General features: G+C 33.8%; 1 protein-coding gene across 2 annotated transcripts in view; it reads left to right on the forward strand.

The window, feature by feature from the left end:
• GALNT13 (polypeptide N-acetylgalactosaminyltransferase 13) overlaps positions 1-23,982 on the forward strand; it is a 503,024-nt gene that overhangs the window by 289,900 nt on the left and 189,142 nt on the right. For both annotated transcript variants that reach the window (XM_042948793.1, XM_042948794.1), the window contains exons 6-7: positions 782-952; positions 13,881-13,998. In XM_042948793.1, the coding sequence (XP_042804727.1) occupies positions 782-952; positions 13,881-13,998 (289 nt within the window). The remainder of the gene's footprint in view (positions 1-781; positions 953-13,880; positions 13,999-23,982) is intronic.

The following is a 23,982-nucleotide window of genomic DNA, read 5'->3' on the forward strand; positions in this document are numbered from 1 at the left end:
TTACCCTAAAAAGCCACCATCGAGAACACCAAATCTCCTGTCTCTTCCTCTTAACTTTAAGAAATGGGTCATGAGATAAAATGCCAGAAACTTAAGTTGCTTATTTTTCCCTATTTTAAAATACACAGATTGTTTACAGTAAATTCCAAGATCTAGAAAGGACACACTTAGAAATTGTCAAGTCCCTAATATCTTTCAGAGGAAACATTTACTTACACTGATGTTCGTGATTTTTATTGTTTCTGTTTGTTGATTTTTATTTGTTTTTTTCTAGCAGGTATTTTCCCATGAAAAGAAGTTTAATTTTTTTCTTAAAACTATCTTTTGAAACTAACTTATCCCCTTTCAGATTCAAAATACCAGGTCTAATTTGCCATCATCCACTCTCTACTTCCTGAATGCTATTGTTTTTCAGTTGGCCCTAGCTAAAATGATGCATAATATCAAAGCAGCTCTACTAATCATGGTGTTGGTGGAGGTTTTATAAAAAATAGACCACGTTCATCCTGCTGAGTTAGTACTTTAGAATGCATTTGGAAATCAGCTTGAAGACCAATTAGTATATTTGATTAGATTATAAATGATAGAATGAAGTAGAGACTGTAAAGAGGATGTAGTGAAAGGAAACGATTCCACAGAAAGAAAGGATAAAATTAAAATAAAATCATATTAAAGTCACAAGATGATTAAATTTCAACCAGTCAGCTATACTGAGTTTGAAGAAGCTAATGTAGTGTTTAAATTATTATTTATATGTAAACTGGTTTTGATTTTTCTGCAGGAAAACAGTTGTATGCCCCATCATTGATGTGATTAGTGATGATACCTTTGAATATATGGCTGGATCAGACATGACTTATGGGGGCTTTAACTGGAAACTGAATTTCCGTTGGTATCCTGTTCCCCAAAGAGAAATGGATAGGAGAAAAGGAGATAGAACATTACCTGTCAGGTACGTAGCTCATATCTTCCAAAGGATAGCATGTGTTTTCCTATAATTAAGGAGTATTATGAATTTGTGCTCTCATTTTTAAGTCTTTTAAAGGCATATGCCTTTTATTCATATACACATTTACATTATCACCACTTACATAATTATCTAAGCATCAATGACAGTATTTAAATTTAGTTTAAATTAACACAGGCAAATTTAACTATTGGCAGGAGTGCCGAATTTCTCTTGAGACTTTGTATATTCTTATGTTCAAAATATATTTACTATGAATTTTCTATGTAATAGATATGTGCTAGCCTTGATGCTTCAGGTACATATATATCTTAGCTAAATGTGTATGCTTTATAATAGAGTTATTCTCAAAATTGAAATAACCAAAAATGTTTTGGCAAATACTCTAAATTTACCAACTTCAAAGAGCTGTCTTCCTTATAGATACAAAAGAAAGATCCAGTTGAAAAATTTTAATATATTAATGATTATGAAATATTTATTGTTTGTACTAAATTAATTTAAAAAGCTACTTAACGTGAAGTATTTATTCATAAATGTGTTTGCTCTTAATACAAAATAAGAAATATCATATGCATCTTTAGTTGTTTAAATAAGCATTACTCACTTTATTAACACAAAATTACCACCTTCTTATTTTACTATATTATTGTGTACCTCTTACCTGCAACCAACAGTTGATTTCCTAACAACATATTGTAGAGGGAGTTCACTGATTTAGCTCTTTAAAGATGAATTTGGGGGACACCTGGGTGGCTCAGTCAGTTGAGTGTCTGACTTTGGCTCAGGTCATGATCTTACAGTTAGTGAGTTCAAGCCCTGTGTTGGGCTCTAAGCTAACAGCTCAGAGCTTGGAGCCTGATTTGGATTCTGTGTTTCCCTCTCTCTCTGCTCATCCCCCACTCACTCTGTTTCTCTCTCTCTTTCTCTCTCTTCCTCTCTCTCTCTCTCAAAAATAAAATATTAAAAAGAAAAAAATTAATAAAAAATGAATTTGGAAAATCATGATTTAGTTTGAACAATAGAGAAAAGCCCCAAAACAATATGTATAAACCATTATCTAAACAAGAATGTCTCGTAACCTACTGAAGAAATGACTTATCCATTGGCAAGACTAACTATCTAATGAATTAAAACTAACTCTAAGAATTGGCTCATGGAAAAGAACAGCTCTGTTTATTACAGAAGAGTTAAATATTGTGCTTGCTAATCCTCTTGAGATATTACTACATGGAAGGGAAAAATAAAATGTGCCTCCAAACAACTGCATGAAGACATGAAGTTATTATGTCAATATTTAAAGTGTAACTTAGTGATCTTCAAGTCTTGCTGTAATCTTCACATTCACCAAATCTTATGGATCCTTGCTCCTAACAGCTTGAGCAACAGCTTGAGTTGCTCATTTTACCGTTGTTTATTAGAAATCCTGTTTTCCCAGATCATGGTTTCATTTAGTGTTAGCTGATTTTTCAGCTTCAGATTCCATGTGAAAACTATCAAAATACTTGGCCAGTACACTCAAACATAATGTGTTTATTCATTAAAAATGAAGTTTAGGGGAACCTGGGTGGCTCAGTCGGTTGAGCATCCGACATCAGGACAGGTCATAATCTTGCAGTTCATGGGTTTGAGCCCCGTGTCGGGCTCTGTGCTGACAGCTCAGAGCCTGGAGACCGCTTCAGATTCTGTGTCTTCCTGTCTCTCTGCTCCTCCCCTGCTCACACTCTGTCTTTCTCTTAAAAATAAAAAAAAACATTAAAAAATGTTTTAATGAATTTTAAAGAATATGTGAGTGTGCTCATTGTTTTCTTAAGTACCTTGGCAAAAGACATGCTTCATTTAACTTATTTTCTTACAAAGTCAAAAGGTAGATAACTAAGAGGTAGCCAACATTCATAGTAAGAAAATACTGATATCATTCACAAAGGTAAAGATCTACATAGAAATTGACCATTATTTTTCATCTTTCATTAATTAAAACAAAAAAGGAAACATCCAACTTGCAATGTTTTAACCACAATTTGTGTGCTTTTATTGTCGTAACATGGAGACCCAATAAAAATCTAAGAATATTTTATCTATTTGCCTCAGTAACTGCACAATATTTCACTTTCTAAAATGCTGAGGGAGCTGGAACAAGAGAAACAGAGAAACCTCAGTCTTTGCTGAAGTTTCCAAATTTTTATGGCAAAAGGTTAATTAATTCATGGGCTGTGTTGTAACAGCCTGCAGGTAATTTTCATCAGCATAGCTGTAATGTGAACTTTCTTTGTACTTGTAATCTATTACGTGAAGACGTGATCATTTTTCTCACATTTGTACAAACAGATAAATCATTCTAAGGTGTTGAAGACACATTTTTTTTCTACTTGATTAACGGAATTCTGAATAGCTACAGTGATTAAAATGGGGTTCAGATTTTAGTTTTCTTAGCAGAATGCTTCATTTAAAATGTCAGCTATGACAGAACTTTCTAGTGACTATAATTGGCTAGTTAGTCATCATTTAGAAATACAATCATGCATCTGCATACATAGAGAACCAACTTGAACTTATGACTTAAGCTTAGTTATACCACATTTAAAGTAAAGTTTATAATGGTTATATGTATTATTCTACTGTCACCTCTGGGCTTTGGTATTTTCATTTGGATATTAAGTGGAGTTTGCAAAATACTTGGTATTTGTGAAATTATGAGTACGGAATAATAGCACACATAATCTTGAACATTTAGTCTTCTTTAATCAGTAAACTGTCCTTGACATTTCAGTAGTCCTATTATGTGACTTTTCAGTAATATCTCAATTATACATGCAACAATAGGGTAATCAAATTGTTACACTAGAGGTCGTAAACGGGGAGCTTATGTGTCAGACATGCTTTGTAGATGTTTTTTTGGCGTACATACTTTTTTACATTAAAAAAAATACCAATGTTTTAAAAATGAGATGTTCTAAGTAAATATATGAATTTTTAGCTATTCTTGAAAAGTCAGAAGATCTTGCTACAATGATCCTGTATTCCTACTTGGCACCATCCGGTGGAGTTAAGTAGAAGCTACCCTTTAGAAATGGCCTGAAAGGTTAGCCCAGTGCCCCACCTCTATTTTTTGTGTGTTCCTGACTCAGAGGCTGAGGATCAGTGTCCATTTGTCATCATTCTTATACTTAAGGAAATGTTTTGGTACCTGTGTCCCAGTCAAAAGTCAGAGAAATATGCTTACTACAACTATAAATCTTTTAAATTTGTGACCTTGGGGTGCCTGGGGGGCTCGGTCAGTTAAGTGTTTGACTTTGGCTCAGGTCATGATCTCACCGTTCATGAGTTTGAGCCCTGCATCGGTCTCTCTGCTGAGTCCATTCCAAATCCTCTGTCCCCTTCTCTCTCTGCCCCTCCGCTGCTCATGCTCCCTCCCTCTCTCTAAATAAATAAATAAACCTAAAAAAATAAATAAAAATAAATAAACAAATTTGTGACCTTGACTTCCAAGCTACTGCCTAAGAAATACCTGAGTTTGAAACTCACCAAACATGTTAACCCGGTATGAATATGCATCTGCATTACCTGATGGAATAGGCAACCTGTAGCAAAAGTTATCTGGTAGTGCAGATAATCTCCCAAATGATTTCATTCGTTTGGGGGTGCATGCCTTTTTCCAGTACATGTAATTTTCGACTTGATATGCTTCAGGCTATTAAAATGAGTTAGGTTACATACGCAAATGAACATGCCATCACACTGTTGAGCACTGTGCTAGGTTCTGTACATACAACGATGAATCTGGCTGATTCTGCCCTGATGTGGCCCACTGGCACTGGCCATGTGTATGCTAGACAAGAGAATGAGGCCAGCCTAAGTGGCCAGAGTGTTGATGCACAGGAGTTAGACTACGTCAACAGCTAGAGTGCTATGTGCTTCTGGAAAAGAATCTGGCTTTAATCTTATTGATGGTTTTAGTCTCTTAATTTATGCCCTGTCGTAAATCCTCAATAAGTCCTCAATAAATAAATAATAAAGTTATAAAGATATTAGATTCTACTTTAATCTCTCATGGATTAAAATAGATTATTAATTTATTAAAAACCTACCAGTGAGGGGTGCCTGAGTGGTTCAGTTAGTTAAGGGTCTGACTTTTTATTTCTGTTCAGGTCATTGTGAGTTCAAGCCCCGACTGGGCTCTGTGCTGACAGTGTGGAGCCTGCTTGAGATTCTCTCTCTCTTTCTCTCTGCCTCTCTCTCTCTCTCAAAAATAAATAAGTAAACATTAAAAAAAAACCTACCAGTAATTTATCAAGTCTGTATAACTTTCTTCATCTTTTGTGTCTTGCCTTATGGACTCTTACATTTTGTCCTTATTAATATTCTTAATATGACTTCGTCCTTACGTGGAGTACCATGCTCAATATCTTTCTAAAGTAAAACAAAGAGTTTTAGATTTTCTTCTAATATTTGCTATCATAATAAATCAAACATAGATATAATGATGAGTTTTATTCTTTACATATTTTACTGACTTGAATATCCCTTTTTATTAACATTTGTCTGATATTATAGCTTAATTTTTCTCTCAATTGGAATCAGGAATTTATAAAGAAGATCAAATAAATTAAACATTATTAATAATTTCTCAGATTATAATTACTGTTCCTTTACTGTGAAAAAATCATAAGATGTTCACATATATTATTTCCTGTAACCTTCTAGAATGATATCATTGAAGAAGCATTGAAGCTGGCTTTGGAAGATCTGGGTTTTATTTAAAAGCTACTCCAATAAGGAAATTACCCATTCTTTTCAATAATAAAAGGAAAATTATTCTCCCTCTCTTGTTTAACTCATGACGTACTAAAATATTAAATGAGAAATATATTTGAAAGGAGTTATTTAAAATTTATTTCTGATAATATACATCACAAACATATGCATTGCTAAATAAATGTGACAAGTAGCTGGAAGTATAGAGAAGCAGAAGTATTTTGTTATATTTCCTTCTAGAGTGTTTCTTTTCAGATATGTTTCTCCACAATTTAAAAATTGATATATTATGGGGCTCAGTCAGGTGAGTGTCAGACTTCAGCCAGGTCATCCCCTCACGGTCGTGGGTTCAAGCCTCATGTTGGGCTAGCTGCTATCAGCATGGAGCCCATTTCAGATCCTCTGTCCAGCTCTCTCTCAGCCCTTCCCCCACTCACATAGGCTTTCTCTCTCTCTGTGTCTCAAAATTAAATATTAAAAAATTGATATATTATTAGTATTTGCCCATGGCATTTTTTTTTCCAAGTAAAAATTGGAGTGGCTGCTAGAATCTCAATTATTTACTTAGATTTTCCTTTATTTTTTGCAAAGACATTTGAGAGTTATTTTACACATTATTTTCTGCCAATTGTGTTTTCTGATCTATAGTTTTTGCATATACTGTGGTCTTTTTAGAATTATGCAACCGAGGAAGGTGAAATTCGTTTTAATATTTTTGATATCTTTTGCCAGTTTGAATCCCCCCCCAAAAAATTATCACTGACTCTAATTTATTGTTCTTCTAGTAAGTATAATTAAAAAACACTTATTTTATCCTATAAAATGTTATCCAAATATAAGACAATATTTCCTATTATTTAATAACAGCTAAGAATATACTTCTTAATTTTTACCTGTTAGATTTTCTCTATTTGATTTTCTCAGTGCAATGAAAATACATTTTTACTTTGGAGGAAAGAAATAGAGATAGATACTCTCAAATCCTGTGAGACACTTCTTTACAATAGGAGATATTAACACAAAACACAGGAGGGGTCAAATTTATGTGAAGAACAAAGGCTTTAATAGAAAAAGTTGAACTTTGGAATGTTCTAATTGTTCAACATTCCCATCTACTCATATTAAGTTATGATATGTGTTGGTTTTGAAAGAAAAAAAATCCACCTTAGGTGGAGTATGTGAATCAATATTCATTGGAGAAAATAGCACATTTATATTATATTACCTCCTAATGGTTCAGAAGATAATTTACCACACTTCCCTTGTGGTCTGTTGAGATGAAATGAAAACAGAGCATTAATTGAAACATTTAAAACATCTTGCCCCATTGTTTATTTTGACCCATCCTAAACATAAATGAAAGAAAAAGGAAAGATAAAAAAAATTACACCAATTATTATAATTGGAAGCTTGGGGTTTTATCAGTTTGTGAAGATTATGAAAAAGGATTAAGAAAAAAGGAAAAAAAAATAACTATTCCCTTCCTGGCATATAGGTCTTTAAGCACAAGTTAAAGTATTTGATTCCAATACTTGTTGGTAAATGGATCTTTGGCAGCAAAATGAGCCATTTGCCCATATCAAGCAGAATTTTCTTTTTTTATTCTTATCCTTTAAAAATAGCTTTGTGTTCCATAGGCTGTACAGGATGGAACATGCTTCCTTGTGCAGAGTCTAAACCAGCATGAGTGCTTAAATAGTCTCTTCTCTACCAAAAGCTGCATCTTCTTACCCAAATACATGTTCAAATGAGTACCTCAGCGTGCAATATTTCACTAAACCCCATTTCATTTCTCTGTAAAAACCTTTAAATAAATTCAACATCTGGTTATTCATCACTAATAAAATAATAGTTATGCTACTGCTTCCTTTCTATCTTTTCTGCTTTCTATTTTGGGGATAGTAGAATAAAGAATGAAGGAGGGAAACTCAGTTTCTAAACCTGCAAAATGGTTAACCAAATTATATTTTATGATTAAAAAAATTGAGATTATGTGAATATTTCAGCTATTTATGCTTCACATTTCTGTAAATAATAAAATATGTGGGTTTATCATTTCTCTTTATTGTGGCATATAGTATATGAGAAATGTTATTAACACAGAGGTACACACTTACAGTCTAGATATTGTGTTATTTGATCATTGTGAATAACAGCCTGATGCTGAGCTATAGTCTCCCAAATCTTTAGACTTTTCCCCCAGAGACGTTATTTATTTGCCAAGCGAGATTAATAGAATCCTAATATGTTAAAGGGAAAAACTAGTGAGAAGAAATGATGTTTCAATAACTTTGAAAGAAATTGCTTTGAACAGCAGTGCTAAAATTCACAGGACAACATTGTACATAATTTTGGAGCTGAAATCAGGAAAAGTGTATTTCTAATTATCTATGCCAAATTCTATGATGTATATTGATAAACTGAGTGATTACTAATTGGTAAAGAGCAAGAGAGATATGTAGGGAGAAGGAGAGAGGAAAGGAAAGGAACATTATTTCCTTAACTGGACCACTACCTAACTGGGGACTCTCAAACAAGTCATTTAAACACATTGCAACTAAATTTGGTTGACCAAATCTGTAGGGATTTTAAAGCTCTAAAATACTACAATTCTATTAAAAATGAATTAGACTTGGAAAATAATTCTTAAAGAGCTGATTATAATCTTGCCAAACACAGATGTTTTCTCTTCCTTATTAAAATTAATATTTATGTAGTTCTTGTTTTGTACTGGTACTATTCTAAGAGTGTAACATGCATTGTTACATACATCCTCATTTTATAGATGATTAATTGGAGCCCAGAGTTTAAGTAGTTTACCGAAGATCACACTGTGGGGTTGAGTTTTGAGCTTAATCAGTCTAGATACATAATCCAAGCTCCTAAAAACTAAACTCAGTCCCCTCTTGAGTCTCCCGTGGTTTACCTGCCTCTCACACACATAGTTATCCTAGTGTGGAATACCGGATATATCATCTTATTGGTGGAAATGCAGGCATCACAGTTTAATATTACTGAATGATCAAATGTATTGTCATAATTTCTTTAAATTTACCAACTTCTGGTGAAATACTTCTGTATTTTTCCATGTCAAATGCTTACTTTTTGGAGTCTTTTCCTATATTCTACATTGTTGCAAAACTTTGCATCTTTAATTCTAAAATACTACCAAACTCAAATCCCAAAACTTTTACTAGATGTTACAATCCTGGAATTTGCAAAGGTATCTTTGTTACTCATCAGTTTAGCTGATGTGAAGAATGAATATTTATTTTTAATTTCAAAGATAAAATTGCACATGATTTTAACTTACAAATAGATTGTATTATGGTCATGGGGATACATGCTTATTTGTTTATTTCACTTATTTAACAAATATCTATTAATAGTCCAATAATATTAAACCAATATATTAGCTATATGTATAGAGTTGATAAAATGTATACAGAAGTAAATATAATACTCAAAAAGAAGTGACACAATGCCTTGAGAAAGACAGGGCTATCGAAGGAGGCAGAAGTGGGAGATTATATCCAGACTGGAGAAGGAGGGCTGTACTGAGGGCAGGCTGCATGAAATAATAGCCTTCAGCATAAGAATAGAGCACATTTAAACATACAAGAGGAGTTTAAAAAGGAAAATCCTTTTTAAGTGGCAAATGGATGTGGACACACGAACCAGGGTGGGAAAGTATGAAGCATTTATTATTAACAGCTTAACACTTGGAATACAGGGAAATAGTTAAAAGGAATGGAGATATCCTTTGGACGGCACCACATCACTGATGCCAGAATAGGAGCTGGGATTTATTTCTTAAAATAGGTATTTAAATATCTGGTTGACACTTTGAGAGGCATTTTGATTTAGAGAAATTAATCTGGCTATGGTTTGTAGAATAAATTTTGGAAGCAACAGACTCTAGAAGCAAGAAGATAACAAAAGAGACATGAGAGGACTAAACTTGGACAGTGACCATGATAGCAGAGAACAGAGATAAGAGTCAAAAATACTTCGGGGGTGGGGGGTGGAAAGAAGTATTTGGGAAATGATTAAATGAAGCACAGAAAAGAAAGTTGCTAAAAGGGGTCTTATCACTCGGTATTGAAATTCTGGAAGGAAATAGAAGACAATGAAGGAGAAGCAGATATGGAACGGGTAGCATATTCTCAGTGCTATTTTATATACCCTGAGCAGAGTCAAAGGGGTTTTTTTAGAAAACATCTAGAAAGGAATTAGAAAACCACAATGCAGAAAGAAGAAACGAGAAAAGGAAACACAGATTAGGACTCTGCCTCACAAAGATGACAATAAGAGGCATAAAACAAATGAACTTATGCAGGTAAGGAATATAGGAAGAGGAAAGTTCCATTGAGAGACTCTTAGGGAAACTACATATTGGGACAAAAGAAGACAATTATTAAGTGCACACATCTACAAAACATTATTATGATTGTATATTTCACTCATGTCATAGATATGCAACTAAGAGCTGGAGACAGCCAGCAAGGAAAAGGAAGAGGAAGGGAAATCAATAAGATTCATAAAATAAATAGGAAAAACCTCTCTGGAAGAATGCTGTTGGAGTCAGAGATGAAAAGCATTTCATTCAGGGAGGTTGCTGAATTATGTCCAAATGCTTCCGAAGGAAGACATTTTAAGGAAAGCCTATTCAAGTTCAGAATCAGCAGGACCCTTTTAGAAAGAGGTTACTGTAGAGGTGGGAACAGAATCCAGATTCTAGTTAGAAGGTCAAGAGGAATTGAGGGAGTATGTAGAAAGCATCCTTTCAATAAGGTTACCAGTAAAGGGAATAGATAATATATGTTCCCTCATTTCAGTGAGTAGCAGGATGGAGTGAAGGGCTATTTTGGTTTAGTATAGAACTTGATTGAACAGTATTGTAAGCTCAAGGGGATGATCTAGAAATCAAAGTCATAGAACATAAATGTAATAGTCAATGAACAAGTGGCTGAAAGTGTAGTCAGAAAAGAGCCAGCTGAGGGCAAAAGAGTAAACGTTAGCTCACAATGAGGAAAGGAGATACTCTTTCCTCTGAGGCAGGAGGAAGGAAAAGCCATGAGGAGATATATACACATACTGAGATAGAGATTGGGGGAGTGTAGATTTCATGACTGAAGAATTTTTTTATTTATGCATTGCCTTAATCATCAGTGTTTTGAGGAGAGTCTGAGACTTAGATAAGAGTCAGTTAAAAAAATGAGACAAGTGAACAGATTAACACAGATGACAGGATTGTTAGGTGTTGTAGACTAAGCAGAGAGTCAATAAGTTGGACTTGTGGTATAACTAGGTGACCTCATCTTATTACTCTTTCAGTGAGTCTCTGGTTCCTAGATGCAGAAGTGAATAATACAAGGATAGATTTATCCAGACACTGATATTTACAAAAAGAGAATTGGGTCAGATAAGAGAAGGATAGAGAATTTAGGAGGCTAAGCTATTTTTTCACTGACATGGCAAAATCCTGGAGAGAGATTGAGAGGAGGAGAAGGGAACAATTCCTGAAGCGGGTCATTACGTGAGGCGATGGAGTAGCAGAGGAACCCTAAGCAGCATTATAGGATAAAAAGTGACTGTCACACGCTTGAAATAGGGGGGTTAAAAATAGAAAGCTGTGTTTAGCAAGGCAGATTTCAGAGTTCAACATCTTGGGTCTGAAGTAGACTCAAATGCTTTTGAAATCCAAAATGAGGGTGTGTATGGGACGTCATAAGTGAAGGACACTCAAGACCTTTGAACGATTATTGATAACAGCAATGATGATGACAAAGATATACCACTTAACCTTACCAATGATTTGTTATGTGCTGGGAACTGTGCTAAGTGCTTTACTCCTACTAACTCAAATCATCTTCACCTACTGACTGTGTAGGTAATATTCACAGCCATTGGGCCGATTATTTTTTCCACCCAAAATGGATTGAATTGATTAATAAGGATAGATGATATATAGATTTTTAATTTTGTAGACACCCTAAACATTTAAAGTCCACACAGGCATATGTAAATAGTTCATTAGGGACAATACAGAGCGATTAACTTAGAACAGAACATGTTGCATAACACCATAGATATTATATAAGGCACAGTCTCTAGATTACTTGAGAGAGCTGACATTGCAAATACAAAAAAAAAAATCTTTCTAGGAGCATCTGTCTTCAGAAAATACAGGATTTTTTTTTAGTAATTGTGATTTTATGTTTTTATTTTTGTTACTTTTTAAGCATAAGTGAAATTTGAGTCATTCTTATGGTTAAATATAGAAATTATTTTAGTCATTTATTGTACATTTCTCATATATTTATAGGAACTATGACCAACTGTAAGATGAAATTCAATGCATGTATTTAAGCTAAATGCATTAGTACTTTATTAGTAAATAGATAAGTGGGTAGGCATTCTGAACTGATCATTAAAAATGCATCACTTAACATTCTTAAGCACTTGGTTGCATTATGATAAGATAATTGCAACGAGTTTTGTTCCTTTTTTCATTAAATAGACTATGTAGCACTATTACACCTTATATAGTAATTGCCATAGAGTTCCAAAACCCCAATCAGGTGAGGGTCATGGCTACTCCATAATTACCATCTGTTTAGCTCTGTTAGTGTTTCTCATTATATCTCAGAAGGTCAGTGATTCTGTTCATGATAGGAACACAGCAAGACCAGAAGTAATAAAATAGTTCTGAGACTAGGGATGCTGTGCTAGTCCAGCTGATGGACAGTTAATTGCTTGAGTATAAAACAGTGAGAACACTGGGAGAAATAGAGAATTTTGCAATATGGTAGATATCCAAGTACAGTATTATTTGGTGGTTTTTCAATGAACTATACTGTTCAATTAGAGGACACGAGCATATCCTGTGACAGAAGAGGATATAATCTCCAGAAAAGGAAAACACTTGTTTTTTTGTTTTGTTTTGTTTTATTTTGTTTTGTTTTGTTTTGTTTTGTTTTTTAACAATCTCCATCTACTCGAATGTCCAAACCCCCTAGACCAGTGTTTCTCCTTTTTGCCAGCACATTAGAATCAGCACCGGACTTTACACACTATCAAAGGTCTGGCCCCACCCCAGGCCAATTAAATTTGAATCTGTGGAGTGTGAGTGATACCCAAGCATGGAAACGTGTTTTTTAAAAGTGCTTCCAGTGCCTCTAATGTACTATGAAGGTTTAAAACTACTTTTCTACAATTAATATTAAAAAATAATCATCATCAGCGTAGATAGGTCCATTTGTGAAAAACTAGAATTTTCTTTTTTAGTTTTCTTTTTAGTTTGGTTATATAGGAAGACTTGTGTAGTATTAGCCATTGACTTTAATTCATCTTTTAAAATTAATAATTAATTAATCCTTTAAAAACTGAACATCTGACTCCTTAGTTTCAGTAGAGAAATTTCAAGTGTGAGAATCAAAAGGCATTTATTCCTAGGAAAAAGTTTTAAAATCTGTGCCAAATATTCTTCTAAGCCTCTAAATAACAAATGTGATTTATGTTTATCTAGGGTCATCTGATTAACTCTATCATTTTAATTGGGTAAAAAGAAGAATAAACAATTAGATGTAAAGCTCTTGCATTAAAAAATATGTAACTACCATTAGATACTTAATTGCCTATAAACATTTTATAGCGTTTGATATTTTTCATATGAAATAGGCTATAGATCTTTTCATAGAGAAACCATTTCCACAGGTTTCTAGTATTCATATTAAAATGATTTATAATTAGGCAACAAAAGATCACAACTTGTAGTTTTATGACCAGTTAATCTCTTTAAGGGTAGGGCTAAGAGCCCTAACTTCTTTTCACTATGCTTTTCAGAAGGAATTTACATACCCGCCTCTTAAGTGGCCAGTGTTCCTTCCATTATTTGATCACCTATAAGAAAAACATAGACTAACCTAAATTTAGTTTTACAGAAAATGTGAACTAAAATGCTACTTAATAATTTTAAAACCTCTTACACTTTGGTTTTATGTTTCCAGTTTGAGATTTTTGAGTACTAGTTTTTTTGTTTTTGTTTTTGTTTTTTTTTAATTTAAAATGTCTCAGAACTATTTGCTACAGTCTCATTAAACTCCACACATTGTTTTCAAAAGATATTCTTTTCTTTTTGTTTTTTTTCAACTAGGACCCCTACTATGGCTGGTGGCCTATTTTCTATTGACAGAAACTACTTTGAAGAGATAGGAACTTACGATGCAGGAATGGATATCTGGGGTGGAGAGAATCTTGAAATGTCTTTTAGGGTAATTGCATTTTACTTTATTTTTTTTTTTTTTTACTCTGAACACACTATGCTGTAGCATGCACATATAGACCCAGTAATTTACTGTCAAATCTTTTTTTTTGTGAAGTGATGCAAATTACTGATCAGTTGGTCATTTTAATACTTATTTTGAAGCTCTGCTAGTCTTTTTGCATGCAGTATTTATTGTTAAATGGGAAATTGCAGCTACTTTTAAAGTTTTCGAAAATAATTCTTTTATTCATAGTATAAAGACTTCAGGGCTTTCAGGTTTTGAATAAAGAAGGGCTTTATTTTTTAAATAAAGCATTACCCTATAAAATCAGATTGTGTTTTTGAACTGAAGCTTGGAAGTGTTTATGTTACCTGAATTTACAAATGGTACCTGTGGCTATTCTCAAATACCTTTAAGAATAACCTGTGGTCAAAGGAACTCTGGATAATTCTGCAAGTAGCATGTTGGATTTCACATTTATAGACATTATTATTTGATGAATCAGTTTGAATAATGCAAAATTACTTATTAAATGACTTCCAAATAGATGAAAATTAAGAGCTAATCCTTTGTATGTATGATATTGGGAAGTGTATGAATAATTTTAAATTTCATTATATTCAGAAATTTAAAACGGGCACATAAATGTGCCTTCATGCTAACAAATGATAAATGCTGGGATACTGTGATTTCTTCAAACCACATATATTATTATTTTTAAATGAAATAAGTAACACTGTTTTTTTTCCTTTAATAGAATTTAACATGAAATATTCAAAACATTGTATTGATTTTGCTAAAATTGTGTAATGAAATTATTAGTATTTAGATATATTTATCTATGAAGTTCAAGAGTTATGACTTAATTTCTCATTTAGAAAGTAAAGTTTGTTTTTCACTAATAAAATAGAACTATATTTGATGTTCTGTAAGAAAGGTCAATATCTGAAAATAAGAATTACTTTGAATTTATATAATATGGAATTTAGTGAATCTCAGATAGTCTGGATCATTTTAGGAGCACAGAAATGGCCTTGTTATATATTTTTTGCCTATAAACCTTTCTTATAGCCAAATGTCTGAGAATACCATTAGTTAATGGATTGTTCTTGTTTCCATATTTGCTTATATACTTATAGTCAGATTAGAATTTGCTCTACAAGATTTCATACCATACTCAGGAATATATTCTTGACGTCAGGCACATGATACACAACCTTTAGGGACATTTGGGGACCCAAGCTTTTTACCTGGTGTAGTTCTCAAAGTGGAGTAAATAAGAGATGGTAGTTAATAAAAGAAGAACAAAATAAAGAAAAGGAAGGAAGGAAGGAAGAAAGGAAAGAAGGAAAGGAAGGGAAGGAAGGAAGGAAAAAGGGAGTGTGGGTATGTAAAAACTGAAAAAAAGTTTTGTTCTTACCCTGAGATGTAGTGATGAGAGTATTTATTCATTCATTAACCAACGTTCCTTAGATGTTGTGCTGGGATCACATAAGGAAAAAAAAATCAGCATACCAATATTGCTATTATCTGTCATCCTACTGCCAACCTTTTCCCCTAAGATTCTTATTCACATCTTTTCTCCTCACTCATTAAGCTTGATTCTCTGCCAAGGAACTCCCCTTACTTTCATCACATAGTTCACCTAGTGGATGGATACTCTTCATCTAACTAATTGAAAGATGCATTAGGGAGGAACTTGGTGGAGTATTATGAGAAACCAGGAGAACATGATCAGGAAATACAACAGAAATATAAAAGTTCCAAAAAGAGGGATTTGAGAATATGGTAGGCAAAGCAGATACTAGGAGGACAGAGTGAATGCAACTGGTGGCCTTAAGAATGATTAGATTTCTAGAAAATGACACAGGAAGTTGGTTGTGATTGGTTGGTTGAGATTACTAAGAAATAGAGTACAGTAACTCCCCCATATCTGTGGTTTTGCTCTCCATGGTTTCAGTTACCTGTGGTCAACTATAGTAAAGAAACAGATGATCTTCCTTCTGACATATTGTCAGAAGGTCAGTAGTAGCTTAATGATATGTCACAATGCCTATATCATTCACGTCACTTCATCTCATCACATAGGCATTTACCATCTCACATCATCCCAAGAAGAAGGATGAATACAATACAGTATTACCAGAGAGAGAGAGGGAGAGACCACATTCATGTAACTTTTATTAGAGTATATTGTTATAATTGTTCTATATCATTATTAGTGATTAGAGTTAATCCCTTACTATGCCTAATTTTTAAATTAAACTTTATCATAGGCATGTATGTATAGAAGGAAAACATAGTATATATACATATATGGTTCAGTGGCATCCTTGGTTTCAGGAATCCACTGGGGGTCTTAGAACATATCCCCCATGGATATGGGAGGACTCTGGTAATAAGTGACTGTTTTTTGAATATTTTAAAACACATCACTGTCTTTAGTTTCCATATCCTTTCAATAGAAACAAAACATATATTTTGCTTTCTATTAGACTCTTCATTCATGTTTTACTTTTCTTTCTATGACATGAATGTAAATGTACACTTAAGAATTAGTACTCTAGCTGAGGAAGATATTGGGTAAGAGAAAATACTAGACAGTATATAAGCAAAAGAATGAGACTCTCTCTTTAGATTAATTTTATGAAAAGGTGTGTGACTTAATGAAATGATAATGTGTTGAGCACTTAAACTCAGATGGCCTGAAGCTAATATCCAGGTCAATCATTATGCAACTGACATATATTAAACATGTTGTATGTTCATTTTTCAGATACTGAGGCTACAAACGTGAATAAGGCATGATGCTTTTACTTTCACAGAATCATTTCTTTGAGAGATACATAAGTATTATTGACAATAAAATGTGGATCATTTCTTTTATAAATATATGTTTGAGGTTTTCTGGTCTCTGAAATGTTAGTATAGGCAAATCATTTAACCTTCATTGTGAAAAGGTGATTATAATAATGGTGAAGCTCGTGTTGTTTTGTAGCTCTAGTCTATGTAGGTAGGGCAAGGAAAAAACATAGAAATATTAAGCACTTGCAAAATATTAGGATTTTGGCTGGCCTTAAGGATTCCAAGCCAACCCAAAGGAATATATTTGTGTGGATTTACTTATAACAATATAGCTTGATATTTGATGCCCAGAGTATTAAAAGTACTGGGAAATATTGAAAATTTGATGAAAACTCTAGATTTCCCAAGAAAGATACATCCATTCCCTCACACAAAATAGGGCTAAATACAGTTTTAAAGGGTTAACGAACTCCTTGAAGTTTCAAGATAAACATCTTTGGCATAAAAAAAAAAAAAAAACAGTGACTTCTAATACTTACAAACCTTGTAAGTAGAGTCGTTGAGAATTGAACTCCACCATTATGAGACCAGTGGCTATGCTACTAGCATAGTACTACCTTCCCATTAAGATGTATGTCTTCCTAATCTGACAGTCCTAACAGCTGATAGTATTAGGAGAAGCTAACAGGTAAATGTGATCTTCCTCCACAGTTCTGAAATGGTTGTGTCATCTAGTAATCTTATCTTCCTCCTACAGGCTTTAGCCTCTTATGGTAGATGACATCCAAATATGGATGGGCAAATATGTACAGGTAGCTCCTAATTCTTCTAAAAATTTAGTCTCATATACTGCCCTCCACTCCATTATGTAACAGTCATTGAAATATCATAAATTCTGAGAATATTGTCTAAACATACATGTTAATTTATTCAACCTATATTTATTGAGTTCCTATTCACTAGTTATACAGGATACAGTTGTAAACAAAACAGAGAAAACTGTATGTCCTTATGGCACTTAATTTTAGTGGAGACAAATAATACACAAAAGAAATGAAATATATTAATGTATTAGTGATAAGTGTTAAAGAGAAAAAAACAAGGAAAGGAAGAGGAATATGAAATGGTAAACATTGGAGATGGGTAGGGGTTGAAATTTTAGATAGGAAGAACTCAGAAATGAATATACTTAAAAATAACTGGTGGCAAAATGGACCCAGTATGGTATGAATTTACCACCAAAAGAATCATCTGTCTTTAAATGATATCCCTGATGTCAACATAAGTACCACCCAGGAAGCATTATAACCAAAAGTCCTTGCCTTTTATGAGCAATAGCACAGGATCAGTATTTCCAAGAGTGCACAGTATTTTGTTCATTTTAAAATCAGCTAATGTACCATTGTGGAACCAATTGGGGTTATGGAAAAAGAGAGTAAGAAGGTGACCAGAGGAGCATCCCACTTCCATGAAAGGTAGACTAGGGTTACAAGAATCATCTGGGAGTCAGACAGCCTGAGTTCAAGAGCTGGCTGGAGCACTTAACAGTTGTATAAATTTGGACAAGGTAGCTTGTCCTCTAAGCTTTAGCTTGTTTATATCTGGGCAAAGGAAGATTGTGGCACTTTCCTGATATGTGTTTGGGGAAGATTAAATGAGATTGTATATACAGTGCTAAGTACCCTACTTACCCCACATAAAGTGTGTCATCAGTGGCAGCTGTCATGACCAAGTCATGACACTCCTGAGCATCACTTCGTAACAACCTTGACCTTAATTATCTGGCCTTGAATACAAATAATCAAATGAGAGAGTATACATGAAAATCCCTTTAAAACAAGAGTATGCAATACTTACATAAAGTGCTGTTGCTCTAAGCGGTAGTCGAGGTGTGCTTCTAAAACTCCTCTGGCCAGAAAAGCGATCACATTTAGAAAAGAAAAAAAAAAACAAAAAAAAAAACAACTTTTTTTTTGTTTTTGTTTTTTTTACACTGCTATAGCATCCTTTGAGATAACTACAGGCATTAAGAACCTAGACTTTATTTCCCCATGCTCATAAAGCAGTTTAAATAAAAATTTCAGTTGAAAAAATGTTATTTAGACTTGGTATAATATGTAAGATTTAAACACACACCTAAATCAATCAAAAATGGACAAAATGTGTGAAATAAGACTTTCATGACATGGGACAGCGAATCACGCAGGACAATGGTCTCAGAGATGGGAACCAAAAAAGGAGAGCCCTTATGTTTGCCCCAGCTTACTGCCTTGAAAAAGTGCCTAGAAGTCAGCGCCAGAAGGAGGACCTCAGCAGATGCCACTGTACTCCTGAGTTGAGAAGATAAAGCTGAGTTCTGGAGGAGACCTGGGCAGGATAGAATTTGGTGGACAGAATATTGGAAGGAGAGCTGCACAGACAGAACTTAGGACACATTGAGCACTGATAGTGCCTATGTGTGAGAAAACAACTAAGTTTGAGGAAAGAACCGTCAGTAAGATTAGAGGCCTCACTGCCCAGTGCTGACTCAGGACCAGCAATAGTGCCTGTACTCTCCCGCCAGAGTGATTCATGGGGCATGGGGAAAGATAAATATTGGGAAACTGTATCATACACGTCTTTTTTAAATTTTTTACTAAGGGTTAAAATTTTATTTCCAGTATAGTTAACATACACTTTTTCAGGTATACAATTCAGTGATCCAACACTTCCATACATCACCCAGTGCTCATCACCACAGGTGCCCTCCTTAATCCCCATCACCTATTTCACCCACCTCCCAACCCACCTCCCCTCTGGTAACCATCCGTTAGTTCCCTACAATTGAGTCTGTTTCTCTTCCCTTCTCTCTCTCTCTCTCCCCCCTCCCTCCCTCCGTCTCTCCCTTCCTCTCTCTTTTTTCCTTTGATTATTTATTTCTTAAATTCCACATATGAGTGAAATCATATGGTGTTTGTCTTTCTCCAGCTAATTTACTTTGCTTCGCATAATCCTCTGTGGCTCCATCTCTGTTGTTGCAAATGGCGAGATTTCTTTCTTTCTTTTTTTTGCCTGAATAATATTCATATATATACATATTATATATATATATACATATACATAGAATGTATATATTATATATAATATGTATATATATGAAATATTATATATTTCATGAATATATAATGAAATTATGAATATTATAATATTTCATATATATATACATATATATATATATATATATAATGTGGTCTTTATCTATTTATCTGCCAATAGACACTTGGGTTGCTTCCATAATTTGACTATTGTAAACAATGCTGCTATAAACATAGGGGTGTGTATCCCTTTGAATTAGTGTTTTTGTATTTTGGGGGTAAATACCCAGTAGTGTGATTGCTGAATTTATTTTTTTGAGGAGCATTTACAGTGGCTGTACCACTTTACATTCCTAGCAACGATGGTACATCCTCCAACAACACTTGTTGTTTCATGTGTTTTTGATTTTAACCATTCTGACAGGTGTGAGGTGACACCTCATCGTAGTTTCGCTTTACGTTTTCTTGATGATCAGTAATGTTGAGCACCCTGACATGTATGTGTTGGCCATCTGGATGTCTTCTTTAGAGAAAGGTCTGTTCATGTCTTCTGCCCGTTTTTAAGTGGATAATTTGATTTTTGGGTGTTGAATTGTATCAGTTCCTTATATTTTATTTATTTATTTATTTATTTAGCATTTAAATCCAAGTTAGTTAACACGTAGTGTAATAATCATTTCAGGAATAGAATTTAGTGATTCATCACTTACATATAACACCCAGTGCTGATCCCAACAAGTGTCCTCCTTAATGCCCCTGACCCCTTAAGCCCCTCACTCAACCCAATACCCTGCCAGCAATCCTCAGTTGCTTCTCTGTATTTAAGAGCCTCTTATGGTTTCCATTCCTGTTTTTATATTATTTTTGCTTCCTTCCCTTATGTTCATCTGTTTTGTATCTTAAATTCCATATATGAGTGAAATTATATGATATTTGTCTTTCTCTGACTGACTTATTTCACTTAGCATAATACATTCTAGCTCCATTCACATTGTTGCAAATGGCAAGATTTCATTCCTTTTGATCACCGAGTATTATTCCATTGTATATAAATATATGTCATATCTTCTTTACCCATTCATCAGTTGATGGACATTTTGGACTCTTTCCATACTTTTGTTATAGTCAATAGTGGCTGCTATGAACATTGGAGTGCATATGCCCCTTTGAATCCATACTCCTGTATCATTTGGATAAATACCTAGTAGTGTAATTGCTGGATCATAGGGTAGTTCTATTTTTAATTTTTTGAGGAACCTCCATACTGTTTTCCAAAGTGGCAACACCAGTTTGTATTCCTACCATCAGCTCAAAAGTGTTCCCCTTTCTCCACATCCTCGCCAACATTGGTTGTTGCCTGCGTTGTTAATTTTAGCCATTCTGATAGTGTAAGGTGATATCTCATTGTGGTTTTGATTTGTATTTCCCTGATGATGAGTGATGTTGAGCATGTTTTCATGTGTCTGTTAGCCATTTGGATGTCTTCTTTGGAAAAGTTTCTGTTCATGTCTTTTCCCCATTTCTTCATCGGATTATTTGTTTTTTGGTACAATACACTTCTAAATAGCCTGTGGATCAAAAAAGGAGTCAAAAATGAAATTAATCATTTTTTAACTGAATGAAAATGAAAACACAGCATATTAAAGTTTGTGGTACCACTAAAGCAATACTTAGAGGGAATTCATAGCATTAAACATCTATATTAGAAACAAGAAAATAAGATCTAAAATTAATGAGTTCAGATTCCACATTCATAAAATAGGGGGGAAAATGAGAGTAAACCCAAAATATCTAAGAAAAAAGGAAATAATAAAGATTGAAGCCAAAATTATGAAATATAAAAGAGGAAAAGTTTAGATGAAAGCAATGAAATAAAAAGCTGTTTCCTTGAGAAGATCAATAAAACTGATAAATTTCTAGCCAAATTTAATAGGAAAAATAGAGAGAAGACACAAAATACCAATATTAAGAATGAGCAAGCTAACTTCATTATGGATTCTACAAATATTTAAAGTGTTATAAAGTAATATTATTAACAATATTATGACAACAAACTTGACAGCTCCGATAAAATAGACTACTTCCACAAAAGACTCAACCTATCAATGCTTACAAGAAAACATAAATCAAGCAAATACCCCTGTATCAAGGAAAGAAATGAAATTTGTGATGTAAAAAAAATTTTACAAAAGAAACTCTATGTCAGATGACCTCACTGGTAGATTCTACCAAGCATTTTGGGCAGAAATACAAACAGTTCTACTCAAACTTCCAGAAAACTGAAGAGGATATAATACCTCCTAACTCAAACTACTAACTCCTAACTAACTCCTAACTATTACTAACTGCAAACTCAAATCGCAAAACTTGACAGACATTACAAGAATAAAAACAAATGAGTAAAAAAAGGGGAGTATTGTCAATATATATTGCTGGAACAACTGGATATCCATGTGGACAAAAATTTCTTAAATCCATACCTCACACTATTTAAAAATTAATTCAAAATATAAAACCTAAAATTATAAAAGGAAGTGTAAGAGAAAAACTTTTCTACCTTTGAGTAGACAACCCATAGAAGTACAAATTGATACATTGGACTTCATCAAGGTGAAAACTTTTGCTGTTTAAAGCCACCATCAAGACATTGAAAGGACAAGGCACTCAATAGGAAGAAATTGTCAACAAATAATATACCTGATAATAGACTTGTATCAGAAAAAAAAAAAACGACACTTAAAACTCAATATTAAAAAAAAAAAAAAAACAACCCAATTAGAAAATGGCTCAAAGCTTTGAACAGACACTTAACTAAGGCAGGCATAAAGATGACAGGTAAGCACATGAGAAAATCCTTAATGTTATTAGACAAATGGAATTAAAGCCATAATGAAATAACACTATGCATCTATTAGAATTGCAAAAGTTAAAAAGGACCATGTTGGTGAGAATTTGGAAGGACTATACACGCAATGGAGCTGGGAGTGTAAAATGGTACAATAACTGGGAAACATTTTTACTTTTTTTTCTTTTTAAATGTTTTACTTTTATTTTTATTTTTGAGAGAGAGAGAGTCAAAGCATTAGCAGGTGAGGGGCAGAGAGAGAGAGAGAGGGAGACACAGGATCCGAAGCAGGCTCCAGGCTCTGAGCTGTCAGCACAGGGCCCGATGCGGGGCTTGAACTCACAACCATGAGAATATGACCTGAGCTGAACCATGAGATTATGACCTGAGCCGAAATCAGACATTCAACAGACTGAGGCACCCAGGCACCCTGTTTTTCCTTTTTCTTAAGCGACTCTTAGCTATTGCTCAAAGGAAAGGAAAACATAAGTTCATACAAAGAGATGTGTACTAATGTTCATAGCAGTTTTATTTACAATAGCCAAAAGCCAAAAACAATCCAAATGCCCATCAAAAGGTGAATGGATAAACTATGGATTATCCATACATGGAGTACTACTGAGAAAAATAAAGGAACTATTGATACACCCTACAAAATTTTGAATTTTGAAATAATTAACACTGAATCAAACAAGCTAGACCAAATAGATTCCATACTGTATGAGACAATTCATATAAAATTTTAGTAAATTCAAGCTAATCCGCAAGTGACAAAAAGCAGGTAAGTTGTCCAGGAATAGGCTATTGGGATGGGAGAGGAGAAGTGGAAGGAGGGGGCACATGAAAACTTCGGTGGGTAATGGATGTATTCATTTATCATTATTGTTGTGATGGTTTTGCATACGTATATACAGTTCAATATATGTTAATTATACTCAATAAAGCTGTAAAAATATGAACACACACACACACACACACACTCTGCAGACATCCTCCAAGGAGAAAGAAATGAAGGGAAAATGTAATAGATGCTATCTAGTCAACTGTAGACCTCTCTACTTTAGTCTAGATTCTCACTACATGTTAGCCCAGTTACTTTTAAATACCATGTTTATCAGAGTCTAATAATTTCAGGGCAAATTGTGTGGATTAAATGAGATTTATTGAGCTTTTCAATAAGCTCTACCATACTATGGAAATATGAATTTTATTATTATCATTACCCTTAAAATATCAGCTATTTTGTCAATAACCAACATTTTAATC

Source organism: Panthera leo, chromosome C1 (assembly GCF_018350215.1).
Source record: "Panthera leo isolate Ple1 chromosome C1, P.leo_Ple1_pat1.1, whole genome shotgun sequence".
NCBI lineage: Eukaryota > Metazoa > Chordata > Mammalia > Carnivora > Felidae > Panthera > Panthera leo.